General features: G+C 39.3%; 2 protein-coding genes across 2 annotated transcripts in view; one reads left to right on the forward strand and one right to left on the reverse strand.

Moving 5' to 3' along the window:
* On the forward strand, positions 1–21663 carry cmtm4 (CKLF-like MARVEL transmembrane domain containing 4). The gene is made up of 4 exons (XM_075452412.1): positions 1–887; positions 9606–9782; positions 18308–18406; positions 18789–21663. Exons 1-4 carry the CDS (start codon positions 699–701, stop codon positions 18951–18953), a joined length of 630 nt encoding a protein of 209 aa, XP_075308527.1. The 5' UTR covers positions 1–698; the 3' UTR covers positions 18954–21663.
* The window catches only part of cmtm3 (CKLF-like MARVEL transmembrane domain containing 3), a 7236-nt gene continuing 1863 nt past the window's right edge, over positions 21652–27024 (reverse strand). The window contains exons 2-5 of the mRNA XM_075452328.1: positions 25698–25853; positions 25482–25577; positions 25203–25320; positions 21652–23348 (exon numbers count right to left, since the gene is read on the reverse strand). Of these exons, the coding sequence (XP_075308443.1) occupies positions 23320–23348; positions 25203–25320; positions 25482–25577; positions 25698–25853 (399 nt within the window). The 3' untranslated portion in view covers positions 21652–23319. The remainder of the gene's footprint in view (positions 23349–25202; positions 25321–25481; positions 25578–25697; positions 25854–27024) is intronic.

Raw genomic sequence — 27024 nt, forward strand, 5'->3', positions numbered from 1 at the left:
GCAGAAGAGCTCGATTCTGTCGGCGTGGTTCCGGCTGGGTTCGTTTTACAGGCTGTTTGGGAATAAAAACGGGCGCAGAGCCCACGCAAGAATGTGCAGTTTTTAAAGGGGCGGGGACAAGCCTGCTTTCCATCCACCCACAGCGAGCAAAGCGGCGTCTAAAGCCAGCCTCACTGTATGCTGCTGTAATTAAGTTTACAATAGAGGACGACGGGGACCCCTCTGGATTCTTCTGGGTCATCATAGGTGGATGTTTTTCGGTCGTAGAGGCGAGCCACACAGCTTGGCAGGCGGTTTTTCTTGTTTCTCTCTTTTGCTGTGGCCTAAATTACCAGAATAGCAAAGGGAAGGTAAATAGACACGGGGGCTCGAACAAGTGAGCCGCCGAACATACAGTAATCATAAGTGGCTCTCTGAGAGAGACGGAACATTATAAGGAGACAGATACCAGCCTGTTTTTTTTTTTTTTTCTTTCTTTTTCCAAGCGCGTCATGTTCCAGAGCATCTATCTCTGCCGCTTCACCGCGGGTCGGCTATGAGAAGTGGACAGTCTGGTTTCTCCGTCCACTTCCAGCCTGCAGTAGCCAAAGTGTGCCCTTTGCCACATAACCTGCGCTTTAACGTCGATTCTGGCGTGTTGTCAGTGTGCGTTGTCTCTGCTGTAACGCTTGCGGTCAAAGAGTCCAGCTTCCGCCGAAATGATGAGGACCACCGAGGAGACGGAGGGCTTTGACGGCGAGGCCTCCAACACTTCCATGATCTCCGGGGCCAGCAGTCCCTATCAGCCCACCACGGAGCCCGTCCACTCGCGGAACGTTTTGGGGGCGATCAGGTGCGATTTGGAGTACCTCCGGTCATACTTTGGGATTTTAAAGGTGGTCGAAGTGGTAAGTTTTGTTGCTGTTTTTGCACATATTGCTGCAGCGTTGAAAGACGTGCAGCTGTATTAAAGTAGGCTGGCTAAAACAAACTATGACGCACCGTTGGAGAAACCACAACGCCAGTCACTAACGTGGACTAAATAACCATATTTTTAAAGAAATAAACGATTTTGATTAAACGCTGTAATGCTTATACATTACTTATATGTGACTAAACCCCAAAAGGATGTAAACTGTTTACTAAAGAAGATGCGGCCAGACAGATGGTTCAACCTGCAGTAATAGTGGTCAGTAAAACATTATCCCTGACCCATGAGGGAGCTTTTCAAGCATCACTTCTCTCACTTCAGCCTTTGCACTACCAATTACCGACCATTTAACCCACTTCGGGAAACTAGTATTCTAGGGATATACTTTCCTGCTCCAGTGTACTTGTGGTTTGCAAGTATGTTGAAAAAAAAGGCAAAAAATTCCAGTTCTTAGATATGTTTGGTTACTGCTGGGGCGCCCACTTTTGCACCCTGTGATACATGTGTATTTGTTAGGATAGTGTAGCAGACCTTGGAAAACACTTTTTTTTTTTGCTTCTATAATAAACCAGAATACATCTACCAGATGTCTGAACTGGAACTCGAGGCAGCAACAGAGCAAAACGAAGGCTCCCAAAGATCTGATAACTCCCCAGAGGAGGAAATATCTATTAAGCTTGAGCTATTTCTCTTCTTCTGGGGCCAAAAAAACCCCTTAGTACTGGCCTGCATGCTCGTGCACATGAAGTGGTGTGTGTCCACAACAGGAAACGGGGAGTAGTCATTTTCTCTTTCAGCGTTTATGGACAGCACAAGCAACCTTAAAAAAAACAACAACAACAACAAAAAAACTCTTGCGGTAGTCTTTTCTGGTTCACTTTCAAGAAAAAGACGCGCTTTAAAGTTTTTTTCAGATTGTGGGTTGCTGAGTGTCCCAGTAGACTGAGAGAAGATCACAGTCCGCCTGAAGTGTTGCGCACACCTGTGATGTTTACCTACGCGCATGTGGGAAGGTAGGAAAGGAAGCCATCTGTCATTACCGTGGGAGAACTTTGGTGCTGGCAGTATCTAAGATTAATAATAGTGTCAGCCATCATCTTTATAGACAATAATGGAATATTGTCTTAGAGCTGGACTCGTTGGGCACACCAAACACAATTTAATTTCCATATTTTGGAAATGCGATAGAAATTAAATCTTGTAATTTGTGTTTACAAATTTGCTGGTGCTTGGCTTCGTGAGTTTTAATGTACTAGTCCATAGATGTACATTAAATTAATTAACCTATGGCTCAATGCCTGAAACGCTAAGTTGGACTGGGTAGCAGTTAAAGTTGTTCATTCTTCTGCCAGTGGTAATTATGATACTTTAATATTTTATATTGTTCAGTGAGAGACAGTCTTGGCCACGCACACAAATCAGTCTAAATTATTTGACTGACAGAATATGTTATTACACAACTCAGTGCCATGGAGATATTTTGCTCAGCATCAGTACTTTTAGTTAACTTTGGTTTCAAAACTACCACCAATATTCACTTGTGCACAAAGTAATTGAACTGTGTCACCCTTGAATAACCCATCTCTATTCCCTGGAACTTCCAGAATATTTCTAAGTTAACAGCATTAAATGTAACCACCATGGTATAGCTAAATAACTAGAATGAATAGTTATCTTGTATCCTATCATTGATATTTTCTTTATACTTTCTCATTTGCAACAAAGCTTTGTTCTGCTCTGAATGTGATTTTCCAGTTGCGATAGTCATATGTCTTCTTTGCTGCAAGGAGAGGACCAATGACTGTCAACCAAGCTAACATTCAGTACGTCAGAGGAGGCCTTCAAGGCATACTGCCAGACTTTAATAGCTTCGCTGGCTTTCATTTTTACTGCTCCGTCCTCTTGTTATTTCACAAAGTGCCAGCCAAGGTTGTGTGATGACCATGTACAACTATTAGATGATGATGCAGAGTTGACTGTGCGTGATGTGCTGTAAAAGTACCTAATGTACCACAATTTCTGCACAATCCAGAAACATTCCCATGCAAAGGGGGGCTCCCTGCCACTCATTTATATCACCTTGTTTTAATGGAAAGTCATTCCGGAGCTGGAAGGGTGGCTGTTTTGTATCATTAATAAATAATATTTGTACAGGATTCAGCTTTAACAAGTAATGATTGCCATCACTGCAAATGTGCCGGCACGATAAATGCTTCAATCTTCAACAAATCCTTTACACAAATGGAGGGAGTATGAGTATGAGTTATATATTCAGTATAAAACATTTGTGATCTCAGTATTGCAAAACATCGGTGAAACGGTCATGTGCTTTAATGCCTCGCCCTCACCATCTGATCCTCTTTAATGGGCTACTTCCTAATGACTTTTTTCAAGGTAATGTTTATTATATTATGTCTACAGACTGGTCTTATTTGCACAAGTACTTACAAACCACTCTGACATTTGCAGTGACCCATGATCACAGAGACTTTCTCTGTTTCCCTCTACATAACAGTGTCACGTTGGATTTGTACAGCTGTATCGGGGTTTTGAGCAGTTTTGACATGTTAGGCTTCAGCTTTTCCAAAACAATAAGTGGAACAAGTCTTTGTCATACATAAAAACGTCGGACACAAGAACGGATGCAACAATTTTTCAGGCAAAACAAACATTTGACTTCCAATTTCTGTTATTAAAATAGTGTCACCAGTATAAAGCCATTGTGGGCATTTATACTTGTGTACCAATGTGTTTGCCTCGTTTGCAGTTAGACCCTGAAGCACCTTTTTGGCAGTATTTGTTTTTATGCTTTAAACGGAGGTGAATGAAAACTAATTATTGGATGCAACTTTGGTAGTATGTGTACGAAGGTAGCTAATAAATATTGAACATCAACAAGATTCCTACGTTTTGTAAAATGTACTCCTAAGTAGAAAAGAATGAACACTTTGGAGGCAGCGGTGTGTCCATTCATGAGCTGCCATCGCTGTGAAAATGGCATGTAAGCTTAACACTTACTGACCAACTGTGTCGTTGTTTCAGACTGGACGACTAAAATGCATTGGCACACAGACTTTTAGAGAGTTTCACAGTTCCTAAGATGAATGTGCAGCTGACTTCGCTTTGATCAGAAGCTAACCCCCAGCAGAATGTAATCTGACCCTGTCAGTCCTGACAGCAGGTTTGTCTTTGTATCTTTACTGTGACTGGGTCAACAAACTGATACTGGCCTCGTGTCCCGCTACACACTGACAGGAATTTGAAACCTCGTAGAGCCTTACAATAATCCCATCAAACCTGCTTTGTTTCCCAGCAAGATCCCTGCCTTTGTGATGAACAAGAGCTAATTCATAATGGTGTGTGAAGCCGTATTATTCCAACAAATGGAGATTAAATATTATGGTAATAGCGGATGGATGTTGAGAAATTAAGTTACCAGATGCTCCCACACTTCCTCCACTGAGAGAGACCCCATATGCCTCGTTCTCTTGTGGTTGAAGCGTTACTTATTCAGAGCTTGAAGCAATTTATAAAAACAACAAAGATCTTGCTCATGCATGTAAGGAGGCACGCATGTTGTTGTGCGTGTGCAGAAGCACACACCTAACTTACTCTCTGCATAGAAATTAATCAGCATTCAAGCTGCATTTTCCATCTCATAGCTGAGGCACATCCAACACTGTGTATGTTTTTTTTGCACAAGGTTCAATAGAGGGGCAGCACATATGATAATGCATAGCCTCCACTGTGAGGACTCTTATCTTCCTTGAATTTTCTGTCCACAACAGATGGTTTATAAGAAGGGGATCACAGTCCAGTATGCCTTGATGGTCACTAATAGTGTGTTAAATCCCAAAGATTAGAATGTGCTTGCATGTTGGGAAGGGAAGAGAAAAAGAGGTGATATACATGCGCATGAATGCACGATGAACAGGTTGCGTAGGGCTGAAGGTTGACATAAAATCATCACTTACAAGATCATCCAACATGGAGCTTGTGATCCCCCACCTCCCCCCCGTGACTGCCTAACACCTGCTACACAGAGACCTTGTGGAAGCAATATGCTTTCCCCTAAAGACATGACATCATCTCTCAGCTCAAGCAGCCCTCCATTCATCTTTGGGTGTAACCCTTATAGTTATGTTGTAGTCACAGACAGACTGCTGTCCAGCAACACGCTTCAGTGAGGCCTGTACAACTGTGCTGTGAAACGTTCGTCCTAATGAAAGCCGGCCCAGGAGGCTTGCTTTAACTTGTCTTTGTTTTAGTGTGTCCCTTCTGATGTGTCTGCTGGACACACTGTATATTCTTGTATCTTTATATGTTAACCAAATATTTGGATGCATAGATGGGAGTCTGTTGCAAACTGGAGCTTTCTCCACAGCCTAAATTGGTGCCAGTCACAAGACAATACCTCACTTGTCAGAAACGGAACACACCCTGCTCATTAAACCAGATAGCAGGGCTGTCTATTGAGCTGCAGTGAGCAAAAGGGGACAAGGAGGGGTCCTTTGTTTTGGTTTATTCAGCAGTGTCAAGCAGTGACACGAAACTAGCTTGGCTTAAACAAAATTGGATTCAGAACAGGCAGACTTCTTTATTGAGCTTTAATAACAGTCTAAAGTTTTAGGATTATGTAAGGTTTCTAATTTTATATAAGGTTTCTAATCTAATCTTTGTCCTTGTACACTTAAGGGTCAAAGTTAGATAGATCTGCTTCTGTGTTAAAGAGATTTTGAAAAAGTCTTATATTCAGAAAAAGTGTTACTGCACAAACATACAAATACCAAATACATGGGAAATAGTTCTGAGTTCTGCTGTCCAAGTTTTAGGATTTTACACTAAAGTGTTTGCAGAAAGCTGAAGCATCTAAATCCATTATTGTTTATCCACATTCAAAGCTTGATTTTTATTTTTATTTTTTAGTAGCTGCCTGCCCTGATTCTGAAGTCATTGCTCTTCTTACACCTTCTATAAATGGAACCTATTTTGTACACGCACACACACACACACACACACACACACACACACACACACACACACACACACACGATTAAAAACAGTTGGTGGATGCCTTGACTTTCAGTCGGAAGGTTGCTGATTTGATCCCCATCCCATGCAGTTCAATGTATCCCTGGGCAAGATATTTAACCCTGCATTCTTAATGCCAGCTGGAGTAAAAGTCAAAATAATCTAACCGCATTTATAATCTCATGCCTCTGCGACTCCCTCAACGCTCTTGTCTGATGACAAACAGGAAGAGGTTGGCGCCCTGGTTTAATTTAGATAAGTAAGTCTTCAGTGCAGCTTGCTGTACGCTTTAATGTAAATACCGCTCAGTCAACCCCGAGGTTGCTGTGTTGTCTGGAATGATACATTTTTAATATTATAAACATATCCATTTTGCAGCTGGAGTGTTTCATTTGTTTCAGTTACCATGAAAATAAAAACCTCAGCACCCAATTCATCTTTGAGAATACAGCAAAATGTGCCACTAGAGCTATCCATAAGCATTCCTGGCAGTGAGTGTTTCTTTAAAACAGTCAATATCATCATAGATCAAAGCATTACCTTACAACCTCGTATCAGTTCATCTGAGGTAAGGGGAGATCTGAGACATCTAAAGCCTGCTGACTGGGACGAAGCATCACTTCAGTCATTTGGTCATGGAGGAAATGACAGGCTGCTGCAGCTTATTGGAAACTATGCAGTCCTTTTCACAGTATTTAAAATTTCTGTACTTTTGTGTTGTGAACAATTGCAGAGCAACCTAAGTGGAATTTTCTTATTAATTTGTCATACAATCAGAGAAAATAAATATAGACAAACACCCTGTGTCTAACCTACTAAACACACGGCATTTAAAAATGTTTGTATCTTCATTGAGCAAGCCTGGTAATGATTCCCACAGCTACTGGCTCACATTAGAAAAGCCTTGACTGAGCTGCAGATCATCTCTGCACCATATGTTGTAGGAACTTTGAACTATTCTTGCTCTTCGGGCTGCTTCAGCTTGGACATATTTGCAGGTTCGTGTGTGGTGTAAATTTGAATCTGTGCAGAGTAAATACTCAAACATTTGGCACACAGCTCAGTTTAATTTCAAGGCCTTGGTATTTTGCTTGTATTATTTTTTTATTTTATTTTCACTAATCAGTTCCCTTCATAGGTAGGTAACAGCTGTTGATGGTACTCTGTACTGTCGTTATTGACAGTTATTTTCTTTTGACCTATTTCCCACTACATAGACAAACAGTTAACACCTGCTAACATCTGGTGGGTATTTATTGATCGGAGCTCCAATCAGTAGTGATAGAAACAAGATTTTCCAAGTGTTCACTACACATTTGCCTGCAACAGTGAGCCTACCCTTGAATTAATTTTAGAAAAATGCATATTTCCCATTTCAGAACCTCAGTCTCACTTTGGAGTTCCACAGACTCCCTGTCCATTAAAAATAATCATGCTTTTTCTTTTCTCAGCTCATGTTTAATCAAAACATTCTGCAGGATATTCAAATACAATCCCCTCTTGTATTAATAGTCTGAAGGGTTATCTCTGGAGCAATGAATGAAGCGTGTGGAACCAGCACACTGATGGTATATCTCATTGTGAGAGGAGAGTAAAAGAAAGAAAAACTGTAAAAGGTATTAGTTTGAAGTCTTTCTGTGAATTTACGTTTATGTTAAAGGGTAATGAGGGTCGTTGTTCTCTGCATTACCCAACTTCTTCTGAGCTTCAGGTTCTAGCCACTGCAACATTATCCTCTTTGATACCATCATAACCTTAAGAATGAATCCCTGAAGACCCTGAATTTCAGCACTGGGATGATGTTTTCTTGTTGCTATACGACACCCTGTAACAATCAGATCATTAGCTGACAAATTATTTCCTCAGCAATATTGTGGAGTGTCTTGAGTCAGAACTTGAAGTGTTGTGCACTGGCTTGTGTGCCCATACCTTTCTTAGTCAATAGTTCTGGTATGGGAGAGTCATGAACAGAGGGGTAACCTGGCTCCAATCACTCCTAAACCTTGCTAGCTGTTCTAGACCTTGCTGTTTTGTCGTGGCTCTTCTTTTTTTTTAAACTAGATTAACTTTCTGTGTTTTTATTTTGGAGTCATACTAGCTATTTAAAGGTAATCTTGGAGCTGTGGGCAGAAGAATATCTAAGGTCTTCTTGTTTACTTTGCATCCATAGTCAGCTCCAGGAAAATCAGCTGTTCTTGACTAAAAGCCTTGGCTTTTGTTTTTCGTGTGGCATGCCTCACATCAGCAGAATTTCCGAAGCCTGAATAATTCTAAGTAGCTGTAAGCCTAACCTCCAAGCTTGTTTGATTGACCAATATTCATTTATTTTAACTTAATGTACTCGGGAAGTTCCTATACTTTTTCCAAGCTACAATGAATGTTTGATTGATGGATTCATTATGGACGTAAACAGCCAAATGATTTGTGTGTTGTTTGCTGAAACAGTGTTTGCTCCTAAGTGAAAGTCTGAGCAGACATGTAGCATGTACACTTTATGCTGTATGTATGACAAATTCATACATAAATGCAAATAATTCAAAGTTAATTATTATTTTCTCTGCAGTGATCTTGATAGTTCATCAGAAACTGTAACAAATACTGACTAATGTCTTTACTTCCTTCTGTCTTCAGAGAAATTATGTGATGAGTCAAAACATTTTGTTCCATCTCTCAATCTCTCCCACTTGGGCTGTGATTACACACAATTAGTTATTTTTACGTCTGTGAGGCATTAGAGTTATTTTGCATTAAAGTACACTAACAGAGGTTGCGTGGAACTATTACGTACTTTTTATCTCCTGGTTTGCTCATTCAAAAATGGCCCTTTCAATTGATGTGAGTTCAGTGGCTTCGGGGCAGTAACGTGTCACAGTTGCATTCTGGTGGCTCTGTTATGTCTCTGGGTTTTGGACAGCTCGAAGCCAATCGGTAATCTGTGTGTGGTTTTTCTTTTCGGGGTCTAGATGGCAGGAGAACACCTCGAAAGCAGAATTCTTCCCATTCTGTGGTTTGTTGATTGATGTTGGCTGAAGGCAAGCGTCATCGGGGGCTGCCAAGAGCAGGACTCACGAAGCATGCTCATGGCCTACAGGCTATTCATAGGACAATCACTAATCTGGAAAGTTTGGAATTTCACCACACTCACAGAGAATTGCAGACATGGCTTAATCTACAGTGACCTTAATGCTTCATAGCAGTTTAACCACTGAGCTGTTATTATACTATGTTTTATGTTTTTTATAGCTAACAACAGAAAATTAGCGACTTAAGGAGGGGTACAACTGTTTTTATGTTATCCAAAAATCTGAATCAAATTGAATACAACGAGCATCAACAGTAAGAAATGTGAGCCATTACTGTATTATGCTCATATTTCATCAGCACGACTATAGAATCTGTTTAGAAAAAAAAAGATCCACATGAAAATCTGACATGTCAAGTTTGACTGATCTGACGGTCATTTAGAAGAACACTGATTTGAATAATGGGCTCCACTACTAAATAATTTATGTCAGTTGCTCACGTTGACCTAGTTTTCCACCAAGGGAGATGATTCACTCATCAGCTGATCGTGTAACTTGTGTCTGGCAAACACTCTTCTACACAGTACACTTAAACAAGTCCTACTTTTCACACTCTCTTGTCATTTTCCCTCTCACTCCAGGTCCTATCACTCATTGGATTCATCTGCATAGAGACCATCATGATGTGTTCTCCCTGTGGAGGCGTCTACTTCTTTGAGTTTGTCAGCTGCAGTGCCCTCGTGGTGACAGGAGTTCTCCTCCTGATCTTCAGTCTCAACCTCCACACCAAGGTTCCCCAAATCAACTGGAGCCTCACGGTATGTTCAAGGAGGTATACAGTCGTGTGAAAAAAGGACGCCTTCTTTCAATTATAAGAATTTATGTGTCAGAACATGAAAAAAAACTCAGCACAGTGTCTATTTAAAAAAAAAAAAAAAGCAACATACATTTATGACTTTTTGGTACTTGCCCTTGATTAGGCCAAAAATTGAGCCAAAATGCAGAAACATTGTGTGAAAAACTAAGAGCACCACGTTTGCATGACAGGCTGTCGCATGACCCAGTTTCATCCGAGCTTTAGCTGTCAGACAGATGGCCTCACATTTGACTTTAGAATACTTCGGTATACAGAGGAGTTCATGGTCGACTCAGTGACTGCAAGGTGCCTGCTCTGAGGCTGCAAAACAAGTCATCAGCCCTCCACCACCGTGTCTGTTGGTATGAGGTGTTTGTGCTGATATGCTCTGTGTGATTACATAAACTCTTGGAAATGAGAGGGGGTGCAAGTTTTTTTTTTTTCGTTTTGCCCACGGGTATAAGCATGCATCGATATATGTTCAGCTCCATTCAAACATGCACTGCTTTCCATTGACCTTAGTGCAAAAGTGAACACCCTGGTTCTCTGTAAGAGTTACATGTATCTCTTTCCACACAGCACAAGTCTAAACTGCTGCAATCACATCAATGGATACACATGCACAAGTAGGGAATGGGTATGATGTACTTTTTAGAGGAATGTCACAGAATTCATCGTAAAATGATTAAATGACGGCAAAGTCCAAACTTTCTGGCTTTTCTTTCTGTTGTGAGATTCTGTGCCAAAGTGTTTTACTTTCACAGTGTCTGAGTAAAGTGAATGGGGAAAAAGCTGAGCTTCTCTCCTGCGCTTTATGCTAATCTGTGACTTTGATGTAGCCACTGAACAGACAAGGAATTCAGGTTCAAAGAGTTTTATTGAGTGGACACCAACTTGTTACTCCAAGTTGTCGTGAAACATTGATAAGTAATAATTTATGGAAAAGGGGTATTTTGTTTTTATAAATGGCTAGAGCAACACGACCTCTTCTCGCATTATATGTCTCACTCGGTCGCACAGTCCAATCTTAACCCAAAACCCAAATAAATATCAATTTTGTACAGTGGCTCTTTCAATCTGTATTTATGTCTGAATGAAGCCTTGAGGAACACGACACAGTGACCTCTGTCTTACCAACTGAATGTTGCTTTCACAGATTATTGTAACCATACATTTCCCATATACTGAAAATTTTTTTATGGCTTTTTTCCCTGAGATGGTGCTAATGTTACTGAAATTCTACAGTGTTCAGATGTATAAAAAAAAAATATCTCGCTAACTCACAGCTTGTTGTAGGCTAAAAGTGCTCACCAAAGTGCTTTTGGTGCTGCTTGAAATGACTTGTATATTGTGCATAAATCAACAATCAGATGTCTGAGAAAACCGAGCATGTTATTTTTAAAAAATAGCAGCTTTATGGCAGTACACAAGCTCTACCTGAACTTTCGTTGGGAAAACACTTCACATGAGTCTTGTAAAGCTTAACCCAGACTCATCACAGTGAGTCTGGAACTGGTTGGAGGAACACGCAGTTTCAGGATATGCATTGTCAGCTGTAAGCAAATGTGCCAGTGGTTGCTCTCCAGCAGATACTGGCTGGCTTCCTCCACTTGCCTACATACCCCTACACCAATGTCTGTATGTTTCACAGACGAGTGAAGCAAAATTGTCTCCGAAGAGATTTCCATGGGCCACACAGCTTACAGTACATATAATAGCAAAGAGGTGGATTTTAAACCAGATGTCCAAATCCAACCACAGCTATCGGATTGCTGTGTGGTTTTCTCAGTTCAGGATTGCACTTATAACATTAGGAGAAGGTGGGCCTCTGGCTTCTTCTTTTGGCAGCACAAAGTCAAATGAAAGCTTTTTACAGTCTTGGAGTGGCCAGAGTCAATTAAAGAGTGCTGATTTAGGAACTTTTACCGGATACCTATTACCATAACAGTTATATAATGTAAAATCCTCCTGGTCATTCTTGACTGAGCCATCCAGTTTATTTTCTTCTCAGGCTCATTGGTCTGCAGCTCTGATAAGTTAATTGTTTTCCATTTCAAATTAGTTTAAAAATACGTTATTTGCCTGATTGTGTGTTGAGTTGAAGTCTCATAGGTGAGTTAGCTCACAGAAAGAGGTTGGACTGCAGTGGGTTGTAGTTGCTGGGAATGATGTTTCCACGTGGAAGGTCTTTCATATTTTGAAAAAGGTTAAATATATAGAGGACAACAGGCTGTGTTTTTCTGACACAAAAACCTCTCTGCTGTTCCCTTTTTGGTCAATTTCTGCTCTCACTTCAAACAGTTTTAGCTAACACGCCCACAATGCTTGCTTTCACTGCACAGTGTTGGCCCAACCTCTCGCTGCGGATGTCTATCAAGTTCAAAGCTGTTGCAGTCGTACTGGGCCCCTGGGAATTTCACCACGAGTACGCATTTCAGGGTGTTAACCAACTGTTAACCCTTCTGCTGACTTTGTCCGTTCCATGACTACAGACTGTGGACTGACACTGACAGTACTCAACTGTGGAGTGTGTTGTTCTACGATTTGGTTGAGAGTCTCAGAAGAATTGTTTTTAATCTCACATTAATGTGCTGTATAATCCCATTACTTCCACTTCACCCTCTGTGATGACTTTGGCAGCAAAGAGGGGAAAGCATGGGACTTGAACCCTCTTCCCCCTCTTTCACAAGGAAATTAATTCATTCTGGGACATTTTGTAAAGCATCTGGGGAGTGTTAAGGTGAACTTTAGAGTTTGGTGTTTGTATATTGACCAGTTGCAGCATTATTTTCCAAATTCACGTTATTCTTATCGTGCTGCTTTCTGTCAGGGGGAAGCTCTAAATATCCTCTTTATACTCCCTGTAAGCACCAAACAGCAGATAGTCAAAGTTAACATTTACATGTACATGTATATTTAGTCACTGAGCAAATACCTTTAGCCAAAGCAACAGGCTGTGATTACTTAGGAGAATTTTGCACAAGTTTGCATGTTTGAAAACTTGATTCCCCAAAAAATATAGTGATGCTCTATAGAGGAGGAGGGTCTAAATAAGCAGCTTGCCTACTTAACTTAAAGGGCCAGATTCACAATTACTGACATCTTGTGGTCAAGTTGAAGATAGCATCTACAACCACTTCTTTCTCCAGTTTTCTTTGTTGCCCTCTGAACCGTGCATTCCTTTATGTGCCCTTAAAATAGATAGAAGTGATTCGTTCTAAGATAATGAAAACATAAAATACATTGAAGAAGTCAATGAAACTCTAATTGAAACATAGTTTACCATAATATTTTCTAATATCCTTTTCCTCTGATCGATTTTACTGTTACATAACGTTAAAAGATGACATGTAAAGCCCAAATGGGCCAAAAAAGAATCAACTATCACAGGTGTGAGGACAAATCAGAGTAATCTTTGTCTGATTAACTTGAGCCAAGTTCTGAGGTAATTAACATTTTGTTTTAAAGAAATCTTCCACTACAATGTTTGTATGGATTTGAATTGTCTCAGTAACTGAGGTCCCCCCTCCAACAAACAGTCAGTATGTTTAAATATAAAGCAATGCAAATAGTTACAAACATGCTGAAACCATTTTACTGTATGTCATGATTGAGCACTATTTCGTTATAAATCTGAAAATGAGTCGAATGCTTCAACTTTTAGGTCGAGCCCAGCCAGCCCCATTCTTATCTTCTAGCAGTGTGATTCTTTATTTTGGAAGAGAATCGGTTTTATGTGGTGGTTTTCAATAACTTTATGTTATCACGATTAGCCTAAGAGTATGTGAAGTCTGTCAGATAGCAAAGGTATCCTCTTCACATTTTGTCGGTCCATTATCTAAACAGAGTTATTTTTGTGAAACCTTGTTTCTCTGATGACTTTGTTATTCTGCTGAATAAGCATAGAGCTGGGTGCTGTGGTTAATATTAGCTTCAGTCATCAATCTATCATCAGTCCAGGCCAGAGACCACTTCAGTTACGTCGTATTTACTTTACACAGAAGTGGAACCCATTAAAAGCTTTCTTGGTTTGGATGACTGAAGTTTACCACCCAAGCAGACAGAAGACAGGAAATACTCGTCTGCTTTCTTTGTCTCTCAGAGACTTTTTACGTAGATGCAAAAGACGGATAAATGTTTTATTCCTGCGTGAAGCTCAGTGGTCCTCTGTGGCTTGCTGCAACTGTCGAGAGAATACATTTCATTGTCAGTGTTGTGCCGCAGCCTTTAGGGTTTCCATAGTTACCTTTCAGTGGGTGTTTTCACTGCTAAACTTGAGAGCACAGCAGAAACAGGACAACGTACCGCGGCACAGCTAACAAGCACTACAGAAAAGCTTTCTTTTTGAAAGCAAGATACTCAAAATAAGACGGTTAGTGAGGCTGATTTCACAAAGAACGACTTCAACAATGGCTCATGTGGCTGTTATACCTTGTATGTAGAAAGGGAATTCTTGAAAGGTCCATGTGACATGAGAGGGCGTCCATGAGGCTGTGTGAAGGCATCCACTTTCTTGACAATTTTCTTGTGACTTCATAGACGGGTCTCTGATGAGCATTCACAGAACTTCTCTCTGTTCTTTCTTTATGGAGCAGGTCCCTTCAAGCAAACTGCAAACAGCCAATATGACAAGTTCCACAACATGTCCCATAGTTGTGTACATCTGTATTATCAGCCCCATAGATATGACTAATAGTTGGGCTCTGGGTTTTACATGTATTCGTTAAACAGATTTGTTAAGAATTCTTGATAAATGAAGATTTGACTGACAAACCACACAGCTTCTGTCACTTCAGCAGATTAGGAATTCCTTCTTAACCCTTTCATGTCTTCTTCACGGTGGAAAACAGCCAAGGGAAATATGTTTCTTTGCATTCTTATCATTTCCATGTGGTAATGATAAAAATAAGTGTTTTCTTAAACCAACTGTGTAGTAAATTCATGGTAAAAACATAAAAATGTATAAGTAACAGCATAACATATACTCACTTAGAGCATTACATACCTAAACCGAGTATTAGAGATGGCTCAGGCAGATTTATGTCCTCAAATTTTTGGTAAGTTACAGCAAAGTGACTTAAAATGTGCTTTACCAAATGGTGGAACAAAATATTAAAGGGTTAAAAAATTTAACATTGACCAAACTATTTTATTAAAAATAACAATACAAATAGTATATGCAGAAATTATAAAAATGAAATAAAATACTGCAACCAGGTTATTTTGATTTCCATCTAAACCAAAAACTGCAAACCTTTTTTCTAACCTTTGTTTTTTTGCACTGCATGCAGAAACAGTAGAAATGGAGCATTGTTGCAGAAAGATAATTATTATTATCATCGGACATCAACAGTGAACTCTGAAGGTCCACAAATATAATCATTTTTAAAGGCAGAGACATTTATTACTGTGAACTTGAGCAGTTCGAGGAGAAGAAGAAGAAGAAGAAGAAGAAGAAGAAGAAGAAGAAGAAGAAGAAGAAGAAAAAAAAAAGAGGATTTGTTGTAGTAAGCCATAGAGTCTGTGGTTTGGTCCAGTGTGTGCTTGTGTTATTTAAGGTTTCTGCTGGCCTGGTTAAAATGTGATTTGTGGGAGAAAGTAAAGCATAGAGGCTGAGAGTCGAGCGAATCTGCTGTGGAACTGAACCGACTGGGTCCTGAGGGAACCTGCAATCATAAAGTTGTGCAGAAGCTTTTCTGCTCATGTGAACAGGACATTGGAAGGTGAATTTATAAAAGGGTTTTTCCTGTTTAACCAGTTGGGCAAGAAATATGGGAGTGTATGTGCACTGAGCAGGTTTGTTGTATGTTGATACACACGTTGAAGATGTTTGAGCCTGTGTTTATAGTGAGGTTGGTCAAAGGTACTATTATAACTCTGATGTTGATTGACTGTCAGTTAGCATGTGGGGATATGGTTCCATATAGATTACTGATTAAACAGCAGAATTGGTGGAATATTGTTAGACTTTCCTTGCCCTTCCTTGTCGTGTTCTGCATCTGTTGTGCATGCGTGCACTTGTATGTAACTGTGTGTCTGGTCAACGTGTGTGACTTCCCCATTGTATGTGCCTCGTGTGTCACATGAGAGACCGAGTCTGTAATGATTAGAGTCATGCATCTGATCACGAGGGCCGACTGCTGCTGAGCACTTCTCTGTTAACCGTTTCTCAACTGTTGGCGCTGGTGAATACCGGAGAGTAAAACATGATAGGGGAGTGTCTCTTTCATTCTCCTCCTAATGCTTAAAAAGGTGGGGGATGGAATTTGTATGCAGAGAGGGTGTACGTGTGTTTGTGTGTAGCGTGAGGTGCTACGTGACTTAAGTGTGGGCTGTTTTGGCCTCTTTTTCCTCATGTGGTGTTAAACTCGTAGTAAATCACCAGGATGCAGTCTGGCTAGTTAGAGGGGTGGAAGCAAAGTCTTTGTTTGTTCAGCAAGGAACAACATCATCAAGGATGTGTTTCTAAGGCTGATACGAGTTTAAATTGTGTCAAAATCCCACAAGTATTTTTGAATGCGAAAGGAGATTAATTTATCAGCATCACCCATGTTAGCATTCTTACATAAGCACTCTACTGCGCTAATGCGAACCATCCATCTTAAAAAAAGAATACTCAGATGTGAATATTTTGATACTTTGAATGATGTACTTTGGAGTAACAAACAGCTCCTACTAGTAAAATATGTCTGGTGGAGGCTAAGTATTATGTTTAACCTACTTTAAGCAAATATCACTTATAAAATCACTATAATAGCCCAAGTTGGTCTAAGTGAGGGGTAATATAAGCATGTTGTTCAGTAGCTTTTTGACCAGTTGAAAAACAAGCATCTAAACCTTAAGTATGAATGCAAATCCAATCCTTATTAAACTAAACAAAAAAAGGTTTCATGCTCACCACTACTCCCTATCAACATAAGAGAAAACTGTAGAAAAAAAAAAAGGATGGAAGGAAAAAGACAGATTTCCGCTACAAGGTTTTCCCGGCACGAGGTCAGGACACTCAGGACATACAGCAAGAAGAAAAGAGCAACAAAAAAAACAACAGATAATATGAATATTAAGATTCCATATTTTGCTCGTTTATTGGCTCAGTATTTTATTTTGAGTGTTTTCCAGTGTAGATTTACAACGTTTAATGTCCCAAAAGGTCAAATGATTGAAATAATTTTTCCCATACACATTTCATGTCCCCTTCTGTCTGAAAGGCTTCAGTTGTGCTCCTGTCTCATTAAGGCCCCCCTCCTGGGAGACTGTGATTGGTCAAAAATGGGTGCGAAGCAGCTGACTATTCTTTGTCTGAGGCGTGCCGAACCAGCCACTGCAGGTGGCCTACATAGAAATGTGCTACATGGTGATGTAGACATCAATGAAAGAAGTGTGAATACATATTCGCCGTTCTTGAGTTTACAATACCAGAAGCTACATATGAAGTCTAAACCAAATTGCTCACAACATACCAGAAATGGCTTTGAAGCGCAGGTCCTCAGCATTTGAATGCTAGTTCATTTTTCAAGGATTTGAATCCTCAGTAGTGCCACATGCTGATTAGCTTTGTCTTAAATGGTGTAATATAAACTTTGTGTAAAATATTATGTATTGATGCTTAAAAATTCAGTTAAAGTTACTATCCTAATTCTTAAATAAAATATAAACCATTATTCAAGAGCCTAAATCTGTTTAAGTCTTTGTACCTTCTGCTCTTTTTTTTTTTATTCACTTTCAATTTTCTTTTGTTAGTTCAAAGCCACAAACCAACGAAATACCGGTTTAAATAATCCTTATCCTTATCAAATACTCCCAGCTAGAGGGGGGGCTGGGTTCACACTACCCTTATTAAACCAACAGAAATAGGGATTTTACAGACCAACAAAAACATGAATTCCAAATCCATTTTCTATACCCACTGAATCAGTCGGTCGGGTCGCAGGGGGGCTGGAGCCTATCCCAGCAGGCAAGAGGCTGGGTACACCCTGGACAGGTGGCCAGTCCATAACAGGGCCACAGACGAACAAGACGAACAACCACACACACACTCACACTCAATGACAATTTTTAGAAACACCAATTAACCTAACATGCATGTTTTTGGACAGTGGGAGGAAGCCAGAGTTCCTGGAGAGAACCCACCCATATACAGGGAGAACATGCTAACTCCACTCAGAAAGGCCCCAGACAGGAGTTGAACCTTGCTGTGAGGCGACGGTGCTAACCACCACACCACCGTGCAGCCCCAAAAACATCAATTCTAAAAAAAAAATGTTTAAAACCTCAAATCATCTAGTTGTAATATTGACCAGTGTCAAATGTATCTACATAAAAAATGGACATTTTCATGTCCACCATTGCATGATTTACGACTAAGCGCATTATTATTATTTATTATTATTTTTATCGCTCCACTGCTCAGCTGCTTTGCCCTATAAAACATATTATGATGCAGCTGGGCATCAACATATTATGTTGTATGTGTGTGTCTTCCTCCAGGACCTGGTTAACACCTCTGCCAGCACTTTGTTCTTCTTCTTGTCATCTCTGGTACTGGCCTGCATCAACCACAACACTGGAGCTGAAATAGCAGCAGTGGTGAGTAGTCACCTGCTGTGCTTGTGTGTTTCTATTTTCTTTCCTCCAGTTTATTGCTACAAACAAAACAGATATTTATAACCCTCTCCTTATGTCAGTCATCTAGTGGCATTCTATCAAGTCACATTACAATGGTCTGGCATGTGTGTACATACTGACTTGTTTGAGGAACGTCAGCTCTGGCCTCAGAAAGGTCTCATTTGAATAGCCAACTTTATTGCAGCTGCAGATCATAAAGCATCAGCCTATTGACAAATTGCTGTGGTTCATTTTCATTTTTGTTTTATTCCCATTCAAGTCAAGTATTTACATTATATATGTATATGTATTATATATATATATTTATATTATATTTGTGCTTCCTCTTCCCACTTGTATGCAGATCTTTGGCTTCCTGGTGACAGGTGTGTACAGCCTAAACACTTTCCTGGCAGTGCGAAGGTGGCGCCGTGGCAACGGTTGTCAGGGGACAGCTCAGACCAGCGAGTACATTCGAGCACGCACAGCATCTCGTGGAGAGATGGAGGCACGACCAGAGCTAGCATGAGCGCTGGCAGACAGTCGGACAGACTAAGAGAAAGCCACACTACAGGCAGCTGGTTGAGATGAACACGACTCTAACAGTTTTGTGCTTTCGACTTTTACAGCTCTGCCAACGTGATTTTAAGGCCAGAGATGAGCTCCTCTGCTTTGTTTAGCAGTTATCACGGCTGCTCCTGGTGAAAGGCTGGGGCGGAATTGAAGATGTAAATTCTTTTTAAACCAGTGCGAAGAACGACTTCCGTGAAGAGCCACAAGAAGATGGATAATTTTGCTCCAACTCGTGGAGTCTGTGCTGACTTGTCTGAAAGTTTTGCCTTTCACTGTGAATGAAGTTGAGTTTGAAAAGAAGGTCAACTTTTGTACAGTTTGCTTATCTAATACCGCTGTCTGTGAAGTCTGTGGTAATGAATGTGACTGTGGACCAGGAGCGACGTGCAGTAACCTGCAGTACAACACAAGTAGCATCATTTTATTGCTCTAACTTCTGGTCTTTGGCTTCTCCCTGTGAAAAAGGCTGATGGTAGATTTTTTTTTTCTTTTCAAAGTTTCATACAAGCTTACATGGAAATTAGTCACCCCTTTCTTTTGTAACATTACTGTAAGACTCTATTGAAACATTGGCTGTCAGCAATGATACAGTTACAGTATTGGGTCTTTGGCATCAGCTTAAACAACAGTAAATACATACAGGTGTAAAAAGTTTGTCCAAAGATGATTATTAGTTCTAAGCAAATCGAGAAACCACTAAAATCCCCAAAACTTGTGTAACTGAGCTATCTATTTAAAGGTTTAATATACAGTGTTTTAAAGCATAATAGGGCAGCAAAACAGTAATAGCAGTGTAATTATGTTCTCTTTTACTATGTGTGTCACATAGTGAAAGCTCATGAGTTCTGTGTTGTGGCAGCCAGTCTGCAGCGAGCGAACCTTCAGCTTTTATTCTGCTCAATAAACTGCCCTCAAGCCATGTGAATTTCAGACCTTTCAGAGTCCGCAGTGCTCTGTTTTTCCAGAGATAGCACACTCTACAAGAGGCTTGACGGGCTCTAAGTTAGATTTCAGTTTTGGTTTTGGCTGTTTGGCAGCAGATTCTGCTGCTCTACAGAAACACAGTGGTTGTCTTAGCTTATATATTAGAATTTTAACCATAATACACTCATTTATACAGTTCTTTATGATTCAGTTTTAATAGCCAGTGTAATATGCCTTCAGTTCCTTTTAGTGGGCCTCCCCTGAAACTGTTTGAGTGGCCCGTGAGTCTTACCTTTCTCTTTAAAAAACTAAATTTTCTTACAATTGCTTTTTAAAAGTTTCTGTCTTGAGTGCTTTAAGTCAACCGTAGGAGCTAGGAGTCAGTCATGCCAAACAATGACGGGATAATCTGTACGTTGTTCCCTTTGCACATATCCTTGGCTTCAGATCACACAAATTAAAGTTAACATAGATGTTTGGGATTCATTTTGAACCCAACTTTAGTAAGTGATTGACACTAATGACCTTAGCCTGCAAATATTTCTCAGGTATTTACACTCCTTCCCTCTTTGATTCTTGGAAACATCTGAAATGAAATCACAGGGTGCCTCGACCTGAACGCTGTACTTTGTAATGCCTTCCTAATTATCCTCCATGACAGAGCAGTCATACAAAATGAAATGAACTGATGAGAGAAAGTGGGTAAAGTTGGATGGAAATATGGTACAGTTTGTATTTGACTATACTTGGTTGGACTAAAATGTTTGTATATGTATATATAGTGTATTACCACACAACTCGTATATTATGATATCTCAATCATTCCTCATTGCGACTGTTTTAAAGCTCAGACATAAGGAGTATAAAACAGATTAATCATTCTTATATTGTTTTTCTGTTTGGCCTTCCTGTATGCAACAGGTAGATGATTGTGGAGAAATAGCATAATCTTTTCTTTTTAAGATGAAGGAAGAAACATGATTTCTGATGTCTTACATTGTTCTCACTACCCTTGCACCTGATACCTCTTTAGGCCTTGCAAAGTTTTCCTGGGTGCAGGGTCTAAATTGACCCTATGGCCCCATCTCCTGGCCTTCACCTGAAATGTTTTGCTTTGACTTAAAGTGTAAAGCTAGATCACTACAGCCGTGTGTGTGTTTAAAAGAAGGACCGGAAACGTGTGTGACTGTTGATTAAAATGAAAAATGAATGCTCTTTGGCTTCATAAATTGCCTAAAAAGCATGATTAATCAGGCATTTATCATGTTCTAATTAACTTAAAATGTGTGTTCACTATTTCTCATGGTTTGGTAACTGAACTAGTTGTATAAAAAGACAATCATATTTGTATTTATGTTTGTAACTTTCATGAATAGATTTGTTTTTGAGTGACACTAAAAACACTTGTTCAGCAACATACAAGTGCACACTGATTTTTAGTAACATTAATTGCCCATATATTTGTAAAAAGCTACCAAGCTGCAGCGGCCTCTCTCTCTCTCTCTGTGTACAGCTTTGTGCTACGATATGTTATAAAGGATTTGTATTTATGAGTTCAAATGAAAAAAAAATCTTTTACAGATTGCGCACCTATATTTTATTTCAATTCTGTGTGCTTTTGGTGATGATTACACCGGGGTCTGTCTTGGTTGGATGTATTTTTGTTTCTAAAATATTCGAATCATCTTCCCGTCAGTTTTTTTAGTGACGATTTGAATAAAGCTACTATATTGGAAATAAAATTTTATTCAAACATTTTTGCACAACAGGTCAAGACAGTTTAAAAAAAAAAAAACAGACACGAGATTTCACACACAACAGTTCAGAAGAAAATGACATAGAATGGCACAGGATTGTGTTCACAGCAAAGAAGTCTGGTTGAATTTTGTTGCAAACCAGCGACACGTTTCTCAGATCAAATATAGTTTCTTAATAAATCAGCAAAAAGTCTACAGGGCTAAAGCTGTCGTTGCTTATGAAAAGTCAACACAGGCGATGCAACAGATGATCCAAACTTTTCCAAATCTTTCCAACTATTAATACACCAGTTTCAGAGAATACCTAAAAAAAAGTCTACATTGGCATTGATGGTAATTTCTTTTTTTAATTTTCAGTGCCGCTTTGACAATCTTGTTGTGCAGTGTGTATTACTTCAACAGTCACAGAGGCGCTCTAGTGCATCTAAGAGTGGCAGTGAATAAACAGAATAAACAGAAAGCTTTTGTTAAAACGCATGTGTTTACCAGAAACAAGTCTTCTCACAAAAACACAGTTATTCACATGGTTTAGATTTAGATTTTCCCGATAGGAACACTGAATTAAGTAGCTTCAGCGCATTGTTGAAGCAGACGTACAAACAGCAAACCGGAACATAAGGACGGATGGTCTCTCAAGCTTTGGCTTAATTGAATAAGTTTGACAGGGTAGCACTATTTATTCTGCTTAAATTCATGACAAACCCCAGACATAATGTGTCTGTGAAAATGTAACAATGTCACACAACCCTGAAGAAGAATGCAGCATGTTATCTCCAAGGTCAAAATTAAAAGAAGATAATTGCAAATTATCCTCAAATCATTCTTTTTAAAAATCACGTTGGACAGAGGTTGTAACCAGCCAACCAATCTGCTCTTCAGTACGTTGCACACATGATTTTTAATACAAATGCTGTAACTGAAGGTCCTCCTGTCTTTTTATGTTCTATTTAGATCTTCCATGTAAAAAAAAAAGAAAAGAAAAAGATGCACAATCTTTGTTTTATACAACTTGATTATTTGTACATTAGTTAACATTTAATCATTCAGGCCATTAATTTAGTGTTCTAGTTCGACTTGTCTTAAAACACAGTTGTAATAAACCCCACAAATTAATATTATTCTCTATTTCAGCTTTAGACATTATCAGACAAACAGTTTTCTAAGACGGTTTCACAGTTTTGCAAAAGTGTCAGATGATTTGAGAAAAACGTTCATTCTCCTATCAACCTGGATGCCGATGAAACACTGGGTACGAGTGTTTTGATTTTTAAAATGACAAATCACGGTTAGTATTATCTTAGAAAATAAAGGTTAAGATCTGAAACATTAGTAGACCAACATCAATTTAAAGTTTCGCCAAGAATTGATGTCAGAAACGACGAAAAAAAAATGAATTCAGTGAGGATTGTTTCCTCTTTTCTTTTACATTTTCTATCTAGAGTTCTACAACTGCAAATAAAAACATGTAATTGACCAATAACTGATATGACTTTGATTTCTGCCACAAACAGTATTAATGTATCAATGTATGTGTGGAAAAATGAAGCGCTCGCTGGTCTTTGCAAAAGGCAACTCAGCAGTGGTCACTTTTGCCACAAAGGTTTAGATGACAAATATCTGCCGGTGGGGATCCCTGTGGTTTCAGTCCGAATCTGAGTCTGAAAAATCCTCTAGAAAACAAAAGTGGAGAAACATACAGAAAAAGCGTTATTTCTCTGTCTGCTTTTCATGGGTCCGCTACATAACACAGTGAAGTTTCACCATGTCGAATGATTTTTTTTTTTTTTTTTTGCAAAACAGCAACAAATGGACAAAACATGGTGCATGTGAGCATCTTTCAAATCTTTTAAACAGAGAAGACAATAAATAAACCTATATGGAGGTAAACAAACAGGTTTTGTTGTTGCGGAATGACAGAAGATCATATTTTAGATGCATTAGGTGTTGCTTTTCAGAAAGACGGGGTAGGCAGGTATCTGGAGAAGGCACAAAACATTATTAAACAGAAAATGAAACACCACAGACTTCAGTGTGGGAGATCAGCTGCTATATATGCCTAATATGTCTTTTATTAACATTACCCTTTGTCAAGTAGCTTCTTACTGATCCTCAGTCAATTCTGACAAACTTAATGGAGAGAAACCCCAACAGTGAGCAGTATGTTTACCATCAGGATAAGTAATCTAGTATTGTTAGAATTAAATATTGAGGGGAAACATTTCCGTCTTGTTTGTCCTGTGACTTTCACCTGTGAGAAATGGCCTTTACACACAACATAAACATGAGCCTGTATTCTATTTCTTATGCGTTGTTTCGGATTTGATTTGCTGTATGTATATACGCAGTTGTGAACCTTGCGGCTTGCTGACAGATGCGTTTTTAGCAACATTAAGCTTCATCACTTTCTTGGTAAATCTCTTTCCATAACCTACCCAACAAGTACAACACGTTTAGATACTTTAGCGCAATGAGATCAGCAGCATTCTAGTCTGGTAAACAGTAAGCTCAAAATCTAGAAGTTACTAAATGGAATTGCAATTTGGTGAGTATGATACTCCGAAATATTGATGTGTGTTTTGTTGTATTAATCAATAGGCTCTCTGTTTATTAAGTCCTTCCTTCTTTTGGTTGAACAACAATGTTTCCAAAATAAATTTCCCACCATTAAATCAAGCTTATCACCATCTGCGTTTGTGAAACAGCCAGCATGAATAGTCATGTCATGTGATAGGCCAGTGTTTTCCATCACTGAATAGATTTTCAAAAGCCTGAAAAAACAAAGCAAAGCTGAGGCACAGGACTGTAGCTTCCGCTCAAACTGCCTGAATTACAATCTAGTGAGGGGGTTTTATGAAGATTTTGCCCAACCACGTGAAAAATATACTGTTTTTTACAGTTTTAAAGGGCAGATTCATCCACCGGTATAACCAAAAGCATTATTCCCTTCGTTATCGTGCAATATAAAACCCACCAAACTGGAATTAGCTATATAATTAAGAGTTTATCATTTCTTACACTCAAAAGAACCGAACATGCCATTTAAAACACTTTAAGCCCTCTAAAGACAATATAGAGGTGCAGTTATAGCTAATAAAAGGTTATCTTTCCGTAAAAGATGCTGATCTTATCATGCATAAAGTTGTGTTAATGTGTGTGTGTTCTGTCTGTTCTGTAACTTCAGCTCTGTGGGCAGGATGGAAATGAATAAATCTTGTGAGAAGAGTGCTAGTCCTTTCCCCTGCAAGTAACTGAAGCGGACAAATGTTGTATGATTTCCTTAAATGTGTATTTTAACTTATTGACTGAGCGACATCCGAAACATGCCTACATCATATCACATAGAGCCATATCCTAAATAATATTAACATCGTAAATTACACATATATATATTTCATGAGTGTGAGGGTGTGCGGTGTATAACACTGTTATCTATTTCTGCACGTAATGTTGGCTTATCTTACAGTTAATAACTATTATCTTCTGGTTTCACATTGCTGTATGTTATTGTGTTATTGTGTCGTTACCTCTCTGGCCTGATGGTTCCTCATTAGACTCCCCTCCTTGCTTTAGGAAACCAGCCAGGTCATTGAAAATGAAATAAAAATCTAAGGCAAAAACAATGGTGGCAATAAACCCAAATATCTGTGAAAAGAAAGATATTTTGAGGTGAATACAGAGAAAAAGTGCTGCAGAAATATTTGAAGAGGTTGTTGAACTGTGAGACAAGTGTATTTATGTATTTAGACCCACATGAACTTATGCTGGTGTTGACTATGATGTGACTATTTGAATGTTAACGTTACCCCAGCAGCCTTTGAGGAACCGTCCACGTATTTGGACACTGCCATTATGGAGATGATGAAATAGATAATGGAGGCGGTCACACATCTCATGAAGTCCTTTGAGAGAATACACATGATCAGAGGCATAATGAGCTTTTTTGTTATTATTTACAACTGCAAGCTGTTGTTATTAGAATTAGAAATAAAAAAAAATGGAAAAAAAAACAAAACTCTCACCATAAGAGGCCAGCAGAAGCCTTTGAACCTCTCGTTGAATTTGATGGAGTAGGCAAACAACAAGAAGACAGCAGCTAGGAACTCCAGCAGGGGGACTGTCACGAAGGACGCAGCCGTAGATGCCGCGAAACACACAAACGATATAAAGGAAACAGCCTGTAAAGACAGTTCAAGATACAAAGGGGAAATAAGCGGACTGATGGTCTGGAAAAGTTTAAGAAGTTTATGTTATCTGTTTCAAAGTTAGCTTCTTCAATTTAGAGGCGAATTTACATTTCTAACTCGAATGGCACAATAAGATTCTATCGTCTACTTCCCCTGAGATAATGCCTCACTGCCTCAAAGCTGCAAGTCTACAGCTTCAGCCCACTTCCTGTAGAGAGACACAGCTGTCGAAGTCAATGCTTATTCACGCAGATTCACTGAATCCCTCTCTGTATCTCACACACAGACTTATGCAAACACCCAGCGACGCAACGCTTTAATAATAAGAGAGGATGCTTCAAATGAAGCTATTCGCTATGCTAATAGACTTAACCAGTGTTTTCTTTAAAGCTGTCCTTTAGAGGAGGCGTACTCACCATTTTAAGTCGAGACACTTAAATCTCAAACAACCCCGGCCATCTTGTCTTTGTCTCAGTCACTTATCCTGCGCTGGCCTGAGGGAACGAACTCCCTCTGAATGAACCCAAACTGCTGTAGCTGCTCTAATGCAGAATGAGGCAGCGTTGGGTGAGCTGGAAGAATCTGTACATTTTTCTTGCTGCTGACATGTTTTAACTATCCCGATGAACTAAATCGACAAATAAAATAATAATTTATAGAAATATAGAGTATAGAATAAGAAGAAGTAAGTAAGTATATGTAACTGATCTGTGTGAAACAAGAAATCTGAGCTGTAGTTGATTTATTTTCTGGTTTAACCACATTAATCAATTTGGTTGATCAGAGTCATTTCCACTCGTAACACTCAAGTGAAAACACTATACTTTGATTGTTGTGACCACATAAACCCGTACAGAGCTTTTACCCACACAATTGTTGTAAGCCTTGAGGTAAGAAACAAATTACATTCTGAGCTGAGAACTCTGACAGTACAGAGCGCTTTAGTTTACATGACTTTTTACACATTCAACACTTAATGTTCTCTTCGGTAACAGCCTGTTTGCATTTTGAAATATTTATATAATGTATGCTTATAGTGTATATAGTGTTTCACATCAGTTATCAGGACTGTTGCTGACTCAGAATTGTGGCAAATACAGTGCATGGTGGTCTGACTGTGTGTGCGTTAAAAAGCTTTCTCAGCAGGATCTGAGTCTGATTA

This window comes from Odontesthes bonariensis, chromosome 1 (assembly GCF_027942865.1).
Source record: "Odontesthes bonariensis isolate fOdoBon6 chromosome 1, fOdoBon6.hap1, whole genome shotgun sequence".
Taxonomy (NCBI): domain Eukaryota; kingdom Metazoa; phylum Chordata; class Actinopteri; order Atheriniformes; family Atherinopsidae; genus Odontesthes; species Odontesthes bonariensis.

Excerpts from the sequence above, each read along its gene's own strand:
- cmtm4 (XM_075452412.1), top strand. The coding sequence starts at position 699 with ATGATGAGGACCACCGAGGAGACGGAGGGCTTTGACGGCGAGGCCTCC. Across the intron at positions 9,783-18,307 it reads AAATCAACTGGAGCCTCACG|GACCTGGTTAACACCTCTGC; the intron begins GTATGTTCAAGG and ends GTCTTCCTCCAG. Across the intron at positions 18,407-18,788 it reads GAGCTGAAATAGCAGCAGTG|ATCTTTGGCTTCCTGGTGAC; the intron begins GTGAGTAGTCAC and ends ACTTGTATGCAG.